This window comes from Scardinius erythrophthalmus, assembly GCF_964197995.2.
Source record: "Scardinius erythrophthalmus genome assembly, chromosome: 22".
Taxonomy (NCBI): Eukaryota; Metazoa; Chordata; class Actinopteri; order Cypriniformes; family Leuciscidae; genus Scardinius; species Scardinius erythrophthalmus.
The window spans coordinates 26,886,571-26,900,751 of NC_138242.1; the positions used below are offsets into that span (position 1 = coordinate 26,886,571).

General features: G+C 34.4%; 1 protein-coding gene across 1 annotated transcript in view; it reads right to left on the reverse strand.

Annotated features, from left to right (window-relative positions):
* Positions 1-14,181, reverse strand: part of mmp16a (matrix metallopeptidase 16a (membrane-inserted)) — a 58,831-nt gene that overhangs the window by 9,132 nt on the left and 35,518 nt on the right. The window contains exons 6-8 of the mRNA XM_081352573.1: positions 13,235-13,396; positions 10,204-10,421; positions 2,789-2,927 (exon numbers count right to left, since the gene is read on the reverse strand). Of these exons, the coding sequence (XP_081208699.1) occupies positions 2,789-2,927; positions 10,204-10,421; positions 13,235-13,396 (519 nt within the window). The remainder of the gene's footprint in view (positions 1-2,788; positions 2,928-10,203; positions 10,422-13,234; positions 13,397-14,181) is intronic.

Below are 14,181 nucleotides of genomic sequence, written 5' to 3' on the forward strand. Positions count from 1 at the left end.
ATTTGCATGTATATACTGTATATATATTTATATAATTTATTTACAATATCAATATTTTATATATAAATAATTTTTTCTTAAATATATACTGTACATGCATGTGTGTATTTATATATACAAAATAATTATACACAGTACACACTTTTATATTATGTAAACACAAATTTTTATTTGGGATGCGATTAATCGTTGCCCAGCACTAATATATATGTGTAAATTAAGAAAATTACAATGCAAATTATTGTAATTTTAATTGTATTTTTTATTCATTTTAAGTCAGTAAACAGATTGTAGCATAATGTATAAATACTTTACGGTTATATATACTGACTATATACTGTATGTGTGTGTGATATATACATATACATATATCACACACACACACACACACACACATACATACAGTATACTGTATATGTGTCTGGAAAAACTTGAGTGTGAGGATGACCATAATCATATTTCCTGATAATCTGACACTGAGGTTATTGATACGGAATCCCCAATATTTACATCATTTCCAGATAAATGTCTGCTTCACCAAAACCAAACATTCAATTTCACAGCTCAGGCACTTCCTGTTTGCTTTTAATTACCGTGACCGGGCCTTTGACCGTATGTCTGCCACTGTTACTCAGACCTGACATGTTAATGGCTTAACGTGAAGGTTAAGATGTCAGTGTGTGTTACAGGGGTGCAGCGCTGACCCTCTGAGCTCAGGAAACCCTCTGTGATGTATGTCCACAGTGGACGGGGTTAAGGGTGTCCTGGTTTGTTTGGAGTCCGAGGGGTCAGAGGAGGACAGGGCCGTCATTTTCTCTGGAAGAGGAAATGCCTGTCACGTCACCTGAGTCTTTCTCATGACCCTCTCAGCGGGGTCAGCGTCTCTGTGCCAACCAGAACCCTCCGCCAGGGCCGATGAGTGCAAGAGAGCTCGAGTGTCTGTGTTTTGCCAGTGATCGTGTGAGTATGTGAAAGTGAAATTACAGGATGATATTGTTGTAAATGTTGGCTTGAGGTCAATGCTATCCAGAGCAACACATTTAAACTTCCAGATTTGGCCATGCTTTCTGACCTACTTAAATGCTGAGAGGTCAGTGTAAGCGATTCTCACCGTGTGCTGCTTTCTACCAGCAATGAGTGTGAAAACATGTGTTTATTTGTTTCCACATGGACCACACACACTGTGTATGCACTACCCCAAGGCAAGGAAAATCACAAACGTGATAACTTTATAATCTCAATCCAAACAGCCTCAACGTGAACACATTACAGCCATTTTATTTATATTTTTATTTAATTATTTAATTATAATATATATTTATATTATTATTATACTAATGTTTATTTATATTATGTATATTATTTACATTTAACAGCATTTGTTTTATTTTATTAGTTTGAAAGCAGCTCTATCTCCTTACTATGTAGAATGCCAGATATTGTCTAATTAGTGACTAATTAATTTTTTTCTCCTCTAACGAATTTAAAGAGAAAACTATTCATTTTGCTGCCTATTGATGCATTTCTGCCTCAGAGTAAAAAAATCGAAATGTAATTATTTTTTACAATTGTAGGAATTTTAAGAGAAAAATCTGGGACAAAGTTGATCCGGAAAGCTTGCGCAATCACAGAAAAACACAGAAACAACTGGTACATGTTCCATCCATCCATAATTCAATCCATCCCTCTCATTTCCCTTGTTCTCTGTGAGGTGTACAGGCAAATAAATAATTAAGATGACAGGCATGGTGGGCTAAAAAGGTTCATTAAGCTCTCTGAACATTTGTCTAGTTGTCGAGGAACAAAAGCGTGTGGAAAACTGCTGTGTTTGTGTAGGTGTGTGTGTATTTGTCATTATCGCATTTGGCCCAGCCTCCTCTTTTTCTCTTTAAACTCTCTCTCTCTCTCTCTCTCTCTCTCTCTCTCTCTCTCTCTCTCTCTCTCTCTCTCTCTCTCTCTCTCTCTCTCTCAAAAAATACACACATTGTGTAGAGCCTAATAGTGTCATAGGCTAGTGATACAGACACAACTAAACATAAATAAACAAAAAAAGTCTAAAGTGAATATTTATATTGTTTACACACAATATAAATATTCTCTTTTGATTCAGCTTATTGAGAAAATGAAGCCTAATTTTGTTTGCTTGTGAAATAAAGTCCATTTAGCACACTGTTTAAAAAAAACTAATTAAAAAAAATGTATTAAGGCATTATTACAATTTTAAATAATATACAATTGTATTTGCATTACAGTTATAAGATACAGTTATATTTTAAATGCCACTCTGAGCTGATATGCGATGGGAAAATGGAGAGGAGTGAGTTTGGAAAAGGCGGTTTCGAACTCAATGGTGGGCGGAGTTAGTGTAAATAGCCTCTGCCAACAAGTCTATTTTTAAATCTTAAAAATAAGCTTTATTTTCGTTAAGCAAAATATGAAATACAAAAAGAAATGCATGTGTCTTTTTGAATTTTGTGTAAAATATGGCTCATGCTCTTGAAAGTCTTTGTGAGATTCGCTCTTACACACATACAGTACATTCTCCTGTGTTTACTATATGAACTCCTAATGTTGTTATATTTAGAGGCAAACTGCCTCCCTTTCCAGCAAGTCAGAAAAACGGCGTAGATAAACCCAGTGAGAGCCCTACAGCAGTTGACCTCTCTGTAGAAACCAGGTTAAGTCTCATCTTCACGCTGTTCCCTCACTATCTCTGAACTCAACTCGCCTCTTACGCTTGTAAACAAACTGCGCTGAGGGACGTTGATCTGATGTGAAGAAATCTTACCTTTGAAAAACACAAATTTGCCCTTGCTGTTCTCATAGACGGCGTCAATCTTGGGTGGCAGACCCCTCCAGAAGACATTGATGAGCATGGGGTAGCCGGACATCACGACATTGTCCCTGACCCTCCAAAACCAGTGGTCCTTCATAGAGGGAAGATGATTGAAAGAGAAAAAAGAAACATTAGTTGCGTGGCACATTTCGGGGTTTACAGCTCCAGATGGATCCTATAAAGCTTTGCATGTTGTGTTTTTGGAGCGCAGAGTGGTCAATACAAGGCTTTAGAGGTTTTCTAAGAGGCTTTGTCTTGTAAACACCAGCTATTCTGCCATTGTTTTTGAGGGTGGAAAAGTATATTTTATTTAATCAAACCCAAACAGGCATCGTCCTACATGGAATAGTTTTATTTGTGGCCTCCTGGCCTTCACCTACTGTGTGCGGCCACAGCTGCCCTCACTTCCAGCTTCGGAAAATCCCGTCACACATCTACAGCTTTGATGTCTCCAAAGCTTGTTTAAACGTTGGTGGCAAAACAGACAATACCTCCGTCATCACTGTAACAATCGTTGCCTCCTGGGAAGTTCCTACTTACGAGTCCAGATATCAAAATAATGAGGGGACGTGCGTTCAAGTGAATAGAAATTGTGGGCAATTTCATATTTCTTTCTCTGTTGAACAGTTCCCATCAGATGCAGGAGGCTCTTTACTTTAGTCCTATAGTGAAGAGCAAATGATGCACATTAGGTGTGTAATTGATGTTCATCTGTGTTCTATCACTCTGCCACAGAGGATGATGGGAAATCAAGCCTGTCACCTCATAAACTGGATAAACAAATAGCATATTCTGCCAGGCTTTATCTCTATTCGCTCCAAACCTGTATGACTTTTTTGTTCTGTTGAATATATAATGTTTTAATTAATATAAATAATCTTAAATATTATTTAAATTATGATACACAAATATATATATATATATATATATATATATATATATATATATATATATATATATATATATATATATATATATATATATATATACTGTATATATATCATTTCAGAAATGAGAATGGGTCTCATATGTGTGTGTAATTTTAAATATTATAAATAATCGTATATATTATTTAAAATATGATACAGAAATATATATATTTTTTAATATTTATATATACAGATATATAATTTCAGGAATGAGAATGGGTCCCATAAATGTGCATGTCATATTTTAAATAATAAATAAGACTATTTAGAATAATTAAAATTATATAGGCTATAACAGTAAATAGTTTAAATAAAAAAAATACTATAATACCTATAAGTATATATACACACACACACACATATGTATATGTGTATGTATGTACTGTATATATATATATATATATATATATATATATATACAGTATATGTATATATATATATATATATATATATACACACTATATGTATATATATGTGTGTGTGTGTGTATAAATAATTTACATAAAATATAATATTATTATACATTTTTCATATTGTTATATTATAAACTGGATAAACAAGTAGCATTTTCTGCCAGGCTTTTCATCTCTGTCTGTTTCAAAGCTCTATGATTTTTTTTTCTTCTGTTGAACATAATTATGTTGTGTAGTGTAGCGCAGCTGGAAACTGATATTGACCAACGTCACACGGATAGCAGCTTTTTATATGAGAATTTCTGAGATACTTCTCTGTATCTCTCAGAATACAATTTAACAGCAAGCTTGAGCATAACAAATGGTTTGAGAATGACACCTCCGTTATTCTTCAAGCACAGATTTGCTTCTCCTGACTAATCTTTTTGCAGCAAATTGAAGCATAGCATTTGACCATCGGTCTCTCTAAAACTGAGCTCCTCTTTCATTTTCTCCTGCTGTAAGATGACACTTCTTTAGCCTGTGAATCATGCCTGGTCCTCACTCATAGTAGTTTGTACTCGATTACAGAGATGTCATTCTTCAGATTTTGAACAAAAAATATTTTTAATTATTAAAAAAAAAAATATTCCTGCATAATATTCCTCTAATTGTCACACCGACCAAAGGATTGTATACTTGGTTATTAAATATTTTTATTGTTCATCATTTCCAATCGCAAAAGTGTAAAAATATTATTTAATTTTGTGTATTTATGGAGTGCTTGCTTTAAAATAGACCCAAACGAAGCAAGATGAAAAATATGGCTATTTTATTCTAAAATTGATAATATAATTTCCATCACTTAATGGTATTTCCATACATCATTTGGGATGTGATGGAAATGATTTTGTGCTGGAAATGCATGACTTGTGGTGGATGAATAGCCTATATATAGTACTTTTTAAACTAGAGAGAGCGTGAAAAGTGTGTATCTTTAATGATACTATGAATGTGTAATCAGTTTCTTTTCCATTATCTGACACTATACACGACTGCACACACACTCATCCGCCCACAGCAGTCAGCAGGAGTCTTTATGGAGCGAAAGTAGTATTCGGTGTCCTTGGAGAAAATACTGTAACTGCAAATGTATTGTACAGATAAATCTTGGTGTTTGGCTCGTACTCGTAGTTTGGACAAACCCAAATTAAACTTTGGTGTGTAACTTGTCGCATACTGTTTGTGCTAAAGACTTGAATGATAGCTAGCAAGCTAGCAATCACATACAAACGTGCTAACAGTGAATGGCTGCCCACTGCTCTGGATGTGTGTGTCCACGGTTTGCAGTGTGTGTGTGTGTGTGTGTGTGTGTGTGTTCTTACTTGGATGGGTTAAACACAGAGGCCTTCATTTCACTTCACATAAGCAACTGAAAACAGCATTGTGGCACAAAGTCACTTTTTTCTTTGCTTCTATATAAACTCCTACTTTTTCTCATCACAAAACCAGAGAAAGACAAACAAATCCAACTGGCACTATGTAATCACAGCAAGGCCCACACAGACAACAGTGACCTATGCCTCCCTGGAGGCACCACATTCATCTGCGTTTCATTATTGTTTGGCTACGAGAGAAGACACACTGTTGTGTGTGTGCGTTCACGTTGCATAGCTTCAGTATTAAAATGGACTCCGTCACACTAAATATTTATTGTCGGCATGAAACAGAAGTTGCGATAGCCTTTCTTCCCTATTGTGACAGATATCTTAGTGAAACGGCTTCTCGAACAAGACAAAATGCAGGGCTGGACTTGATTTTGATTGTTGGGAATTGGTTGGATGGTTGTGGTTTGCTATTGGTCGATCTCATGTGAGTGACAGGTTGCCCCGCCCTCGCCCCAGTGAACACATCATCAGAGAAGAGATGTCGTTATAGTGATTGAAGATTACGAGGCACATGAATTTAAAAAAAATGAGTGATGTGCACAGATAAATCATTTATAATATGAATTGTCATTTTTGATTTCATGGTGATTTTAAGTTAGCCTTCTAGAGGTTTTCAGCCTTTCTTATTAATTAAGGGCTGCCCGAATTATTTGCTAGTTCTTGTTACTTAATAACAATAACAATTATAAATAGTAAATGTTAAAAAGTAAAACATTTTGGCAGTTCTGTACAGTATTTTGCATCTCTAAGACTTTAAAATGTCGGCTTAAAATGAGGGGTTGCATGAATTTTGGGACTTAAAAAATGGGTCACCGACCAAAAATGAATTCTGTTTTATTCTGTAAGAAAGAGTGCCTTATGTGACCCTCCGTACCTCATTTTTAGGAACAGTCACTCTCAGAGAGACCATTATCTGGTACAAGTTGGACTGTCTTCAATTTAAAATATCTTGAATTTACACACGCTGTTCAATTATTAGGATCCGAGGCTCAGAACTTCTTGTGAAATCAGAATGGTTTAGTCTAGAGTCCTTCGCTATATAGAGCTGGAATTGGGGTTTAAGCTATGATATAAGTTTGATATTTAATATATAAGTTTGAAACAATATGAGGGTCAAAAACTACAGTAATGACAGAATTTTGATTTTTGGATGAACTACTTAATTGTTAATGGAATGATTAAGGAACCAGAATTGTTGGAGGCAGATCTTTAAATGTCTCATATTTCCTAACCCTAGGGAAATCTATCAATGAAATTTTATTTTATTGATTTTTCAGGATGAAACTGTAAGTTACTAGAGCTCAGCATTAGGATGTGAATACGGATTGCGCGCTCATGTGGCGCGTGAGGTTTAGCCTGTTCAGATGAAGCCCACCGTAACAACCAGCCAATACTGAACACTGGGATGCGTGCAGGGAGACGGAGGGATGAGAGATGTATGGGAAAGATGAAAGCGCCACAAGCAGTGTGTTGCTGGGCAGGTTGAGAGCTCGCTGTTTCACAGTCTACAGATCCTTCACCGGACTGTGAAACTCTCCTCACAGGACTGGAGACTGGACGAGAGAGATCTGTCACCGGGCACAGGCTGAAACCGCATCAAACACCAGCGCTCAGGAGACGAGCAGTCAGTGGAGTGAGACAAACACAAACACACATACTTACAGAGAGAGAGAGAGAGAGAGAGTGGAGGAGGGAACTGACTGTTTATATTACTGGAGAAATGATAGAGAACAAAGTGTGCTTTTATTTACATTGGCAGAGATTGTACGTACAGGGTTTCCAGACTTTAATTTTGACATTTAAAAAAGCTTATTCAATTTGTTTTTTATTGTATATTTATAATAAATAAAATATATAATTTATTTTATATATATATATATTAAATATGTATATATACATATAAATATCTATAAATATTTATTATATAATTAAAATTATAGCTTATTAAATATTATATTTATATTGTATATTTATTATAAATAAATAAAAATATCAAATTAAATATTGTATGTATTTATTCAAATATTTATCATGCATTATATAATATTTATTATTTAATATAATTTTTAGTGCATTATTTTATAGACTTTAGTGTACAGACTTTCACTTTGACATTTGAAAAAGCTTATTTTTAAGATTTAAGAAATAAAAGTTTATTAAATATATTTATATTGTATTTTTTAATGAAATATTTTATGTATTTATTTATTCATATATTTATCATGCAATATATAAAAAATATTATTTAATATATATTATTTGTATTGCATTATTTAAAAAGGTCAAACAAGCTAGATAATCTAGTTGTCCTGTAGGTCAGTGATATATTTATAGATTTGATTATATATATATATATGATACCGATACTAAACACATTTAGTCTATTAAGATATTTAATCACCAAAATAATGCATTTGAATAATTTTCATTTGGATTTTCGCAGTAAATAAATATGATTAATTAATCAGTATATCATTTTATATATATATATATATATATATAATTAAATGATTATATTGACCTAGTAATTGTTTTCAAGTGGTTGGAAGAAATTATTTGGTATCAAACTTTTCCTGATGATTATGGATCTGTCAGTGTATTCCTACAGTTAAATATACAGTATTGTCGACCTCATCATCTTTCAGCCAATCAGGTCTTCCGTCCACAACCGTGTGCCGCCAACGTGAGGAAGCTGACACAGATGTTACAGTGGATACACCTCAGACCTTAGATGGCAGACTTTGAGCGTTTTACTGCACAGAAATGTGTTTGTGTTATTGTCTAACCGCGATGATAGACTACTCCAGCGTGCGAGAGAGCGAGCGGCTGAGTGAGTAAGTGAGGAAATGTAACAGCATTCATGATAGATTTTGTTTTCCCAGAGGCGTCTGCTGTGGAACTGGGAGTGGATACCAAGTGACAAGATTAGAGCCCAACAAAAACCCTCTTCAAGTGGAATAAATTCACACGTCAGTTTGAGTTTGGCTATTCAGAAAACAAGAAACTTTCTGTAAAGTCCTGACAAATGAATTCCATCTATTTTTAAACAGAGAAAAATACACACACAACAAAAACACTGGCTGTGTGTTAAGTGAGAGCACAGTACATCTTTGCTGTGGCCGTCAGAGACGCGCACAGATCAGAGAGCTACAACACAACTGTTGGGTTCAGTCTCTATTCATGTGCATCTCCTCATGGAGATGGGATAGCACGCTATACTTTCAGAGAGAATCAACATTTTCAAAAGAGTTCCCGTTGTTAATCTGTTAAAGTTTTATGTTCTGCAAACCTCTTTTGGTGCCCCTGTGTGCAGTTAGTGGACATCAGTTGGTAACTTCTCTTGGTTTGTTCTGATTTCAGTTTATAGACTTTGACATTCATGGATTTTGGAGTCATCACCTTTCTGAAAGCCTACTGAGAACATGAGCTACAGGTAAAAAAATAAATAAAAAAATTGTTATAAATCTTATATTCTAAAAAAGATTTTACGTATATATTACATATCTTTCATACTATATATATATATATATACACACAGTAAAACATTATGTAAAAGATGTATGTATTTATTTACCATTCAAAAGTAAACTATTTTAATATAATCTATAATTTTCAGCATCATTCCTATAGTCTTGGGTGTCACATGATCCTTCAGAAATCATTCTAATATGCTGATTTGCTGCTCAAGAAACATTTCTTATTATTATGAAGTTTAAAATCAGTTGTTCTGCTTACTTTTTTGTGTGGAAACGTGATACTTTCTCATGATTCTTTAAAGAATAGAAAGTTCAAGAAAGAAAGAAAGTTTTTTATCACTAAGTTAAATGTCTTTACTGTCACTTTTAATCAATTTAATGTATCCTTGCTGAATAGAAGTATTCATTTCATTAAAAAAAATCATGACAATGACATATGTGATAGTGATATGCAAATCTATAACAAATCTATAAATATTATTAATACTAATGTTTTGTCGATGTACTTCAATACTGATAAACACTCAAGTAGCCTTCAGTTCCTATGGTTACTTTTGTACTCTGAATAACATGTGATTATGATATGTAATTACATGACGTTATTCGAAAATGCTGTTCCCTACATGGTATGTAGAACTAAACAGTTTAGTGTATCTGCTTTCCATGAGCCTCCCTTTCTCTTTTTGCACTGGTGAGGTTCAAGCTTTCATTAGTAGGGTCAGAGCCTGATAATCCACACAGTGATTGCTAACGCTCAGCTCTTTTGATACACTGAACTATCACACTAGAGCTTTAAGGATTCATTGAAGGCAGCTCTCAGGTTCAGCGAGCAAAGAAAAGCTCATTGGCTCTGACTAATAGGTCACTTTCCTTCAGCACAAGCTCAAGAGAACAAAGAGAAAACACCCACACGCTGAAACGTTTCCTGCGGCCGCCACGTGTGTGTGTGTGTGTGTGTGTTTGTCAGCGGAGGCTGCCAGCGCTCTAAACACAGTGTTGAAGCAGCAGTTACTGTATGAGACCATAAGCTTGAAATTAGCTCATTTCATATTGACATTAAGAATCTGTGTGTATGTTTGGAGCGTTTCAGACAGATACTGTATGTCTCATTCTTTCGCTTACCTTAAACACGAACATCTCCCTCCTGAGGATGGCAAGCGTGTTGAAGCCGCCATCACAGATGTCTGGCTTAGCGTTCGGGTGCGCTGGTTTGTCGCCGGTCGGTATTCGGGGTGGACGCGTCTGCCTGTCGTTTTTGCGTGGATCTACGGGAGGGTGCGAGCGGACGGGTGGGATCGTGGGTAGAGGTCTCGTGGGCTGAGGAAGTTTATCTGGAGGTCCTGAAGAGAGAGAGAGAGAAAGAGAAAGAGAGATGAGGGTCATTAAACATTTTTTAGGGTCATTTTTTTTGTCATAATTAAGGGTGTTTGTAGCCAAAAACCTCCTTATAAACGACACAATTTGGTCTCATACTAAGAAGTATTTAGACTGTACACTATATTAATGTGCCACGTTGCTTGTCATGGCTTGCTAATGTACTATATTACTTGCCGGAATTATTAACAATAATACATTTAATGATTCATTGAATATTGTGTTTGTTTTATCATGATATGGTTTTATAAAAGTTTAAAGGCTAAATGCCACGTGTACAAATACCCCTGACTCACTGAACACTGCTATTTTTATTATATATCATATTTCTGTTGTCGCTTTTATAAAGACATATAACAAATATTTAATAAATAATAAATTAATTAAATAAATAAAATCTTTTAAATGTTTAATGAATAATAATAAATAATTACTTTGAAAAAAATATTATTATTATAAATGTTATATTTTAAAATAATTAATTTATATTTTTTTATAATATATTTATGCTTAATTATATTTTATTATTTGTATTCACTGTAAAAAAAACGTTGGTTTAACTTAAAAAAGTAAGTTACCTGGTTGCTTTAAAATTTTGAGTTCATTGAAATTAAACATTTGAGTTAATATAATAAAGGAGATTTAATAATAAATAGAATAGGTTTAATAAATAAAAAACTCAAAATATTATCCAAGTTGATTTGACAAAAGATAAATGTTGTGATAACAAATCATGAAAATATTTTTTTTTTGTGTGTTGTTGTATATATTACAATTATTTCATCAAACAATATATTTCATTAGCCCAGCTTTAGTTCAGTTTATGGTTAGCAAGTTATTATTAAAACATCACTATTTTGATACACTATTTTTACAACATTGAATGGCCATCCAACAATTGTTTTTAACATTAAAAATAAATACTAAACTTTAAAAAGATTAGATTTTAATTAATGTCTAAAATAGATTTATATTTTATTATTAAATAATACATTTATTATTATTTAAATCTAAATAAAATATTTAATAAATATAAATATTTTTTATTTTTTGTGTATATTTTTTCACATATTTATCATGCATTGTATAATATATAACATTTATTATTGAATATATGTGTATTTTTATTGTATGCATTATTTTAAAAATAAAGGCAAAATAAATTAGATAATATAGCTGACAGAATAATTGGTTTTATAATATTCATCTGGAGTGTTGGTGTAATAATGTGCTCTCGCATCAGTTATAGTCCTCGATTATCTGTGGACTCATTATCACAGCTGACCCGCGCTGAAGAGTTCAAGCTGTTAGCACAATGAACGTCAGATTTTTGGAAGAGCCAACAGAACGCTAAGAGCCGACGGATCGAGAGGTCAAGAAATCCTCTGTGAGAATGAAAGGATCGGTGATTAAATGGAGAAAATAATGAATGATTTTAAGTATGAATCAGGCAGGAGGGAGACCTGACAGGATTACCCCTCTGGAGATGCGAACGACCCACAGGACCACAGAGAGGAGTGACTGTCTGAAATCAAATCTCCTGAAATAGAGCGAGGATTACAGCCCTTCATGTTACATAACACAGGGCGGACGACACAGACAGATATAGAGAGAGAGAGATCTGCTCTGGTGAGAGAGGGATATTGAGGGAACATGGTTGGGAATGTGTGCGTGATACATAAGATGTGCGAGTATCTCCACCCTCTCCGGTCTCTCCCTGTGCCGGAGGGAGGAAAGAGGAAGACCAAAGGGACGGATGTTGAATGGGATTCAGGAAAGAGTTATTCTGGATAGGTGTGGAAGAACAGAGGGAAATGTAAGGCACTAGATTTTACATTTTATGATGAAAGTGTGTCTTGCTGGTTTGGAATGACATGAGGGTGAGTAAATGATGACAGAATTTTCATTTTTGGGGTGAACTGTCCCTTTAAGGCTACATGCAACCCATCCAACAACTTTAGTCACCGCAAAATCTGCAAAACACCTCTTATATATTTTTTTATAAAATGTAAAAATGTAGTTAATTTATATTCTCTCCACAGAAAAAAAAAAGGTAAAACCAGATAGATGAATCAAAAACATAGAGAAAGACGACATCTTGGTCACAATATGGGCAAAACACCACTTACGTTTTTTCATAAAATGTAAAAATGTAGTTAATTTATGCTCTCTCCACAGGAAAAGAGGATAAAACCAGTGCGATATAGCGAGATGAATCAAAAACATACAGCATCAATTAAATGGATATTTCACAGCTGGAAAGATGAATGTGTATTTAAATTGGTGGCATACATAGCATACATTTTTAATGTCGCGAAGTAAATTCTAATTCAAATTTAGTACCTACTTAGTATGCGATTTTGGACGCAGCAACAAACGGCTCTCATAAGTTGTTGACTCAAATGACTCTCATGAGTTGTTGACTCAAATGACTTTCATGAGTTGTTGACTCAAATGACTCTCATGAGTTGTTGACTCAAACAACTCTAATTAGTTGTTGACTCAAACGACTCTCATGAGTTGTTGACTCAAATGACTCTCATGAGTTGTTGACTCAAACGACTCTCATGAGTTGTTGACTCAAACGACTCTCATGAGTTGTTGAGTCAACATTTTGTGGTTTTATTCACAAATGAACGACTCTTATGAGCCATTTGGATGTTGGATGGGATTCAGGAAAGTGGATCTGATTTGAGCTACACACTGAGGTTTAACATTTAGTGTGTATTTGTTGAGAAAAGAAATGTTGTGAATTTAGTGTGTTCTGTGTGAATGTTACCGTAGATCTTCTGGATTCCCTGCAGATCGTCGTGTGGCAGTCGGAAGTTCTCTGTGTCCATGTACTGGTAGAAGGGGGCCATGATGGCAGTGGGGTCGTTGGAGTGCTCCAGGCCTAACGCATGTCCCAGCTCATGTACCGCCACCAGGAAGAGGTCGTTCCCTATACACACAAAATAAATACATAAAACCAGTCCAATTACTGTAAAATTGATGGAATAACTTTCAGATAAAAGAACTGCATCTTTAAAACTGCTGTTGAAACTCTCTGATGTCACTTGTTAGAGTTGCTAACATCGATAAAGTCTGATTCCTGAATCAGTGACTCTGAATCAGCCGGTTCGTTATAGTAAACCAAAAACATGTGTCAAGATATCAAGATGGCCTGATTCCCAAACAAATGACTCGATTAATTTGAAGGGGGGAAAAAACACAGCACAAATGGTTTAGTTTGATTTGTGAACAAACGACTCTGAGTTGGTTCATTTTAGTGAAACATATAGTGCTACCATTGCAATCTGATTCCCAAATCATTGAATCAAAACAAAGAAATGACTCTTACGAGCTGACTGTTTTTTAGTGAGTCAAATACAGTGTTACCTTTGTAGTCCAATTCCCAAATATACAACTCTTACGAGTTATTTATTTTTTAGTGAATATAAATGAACAAATGCTCTTGTAAGCAAATTTTTTTTTTTTTGTGAATCAAAATGACTAAATGATTCTCAAGAGCTGGTTCTTTGGATAAAAGCCCCTGCTAAATGAATAAATGCAAATGTTCTTTTTTTTGGTGAATGAAAGCAAACAAATTACTCTTATGAGCCGGTTCTTTTTTTATTGAATTAAAACAAACTAATGACTCTTTTCGAGCCTTTTCTTTTTTTTATGAATCTACAACATTCAGCAACCTGGCTGATATGTAAAAAACACTTTTCAGGACCCAATCAA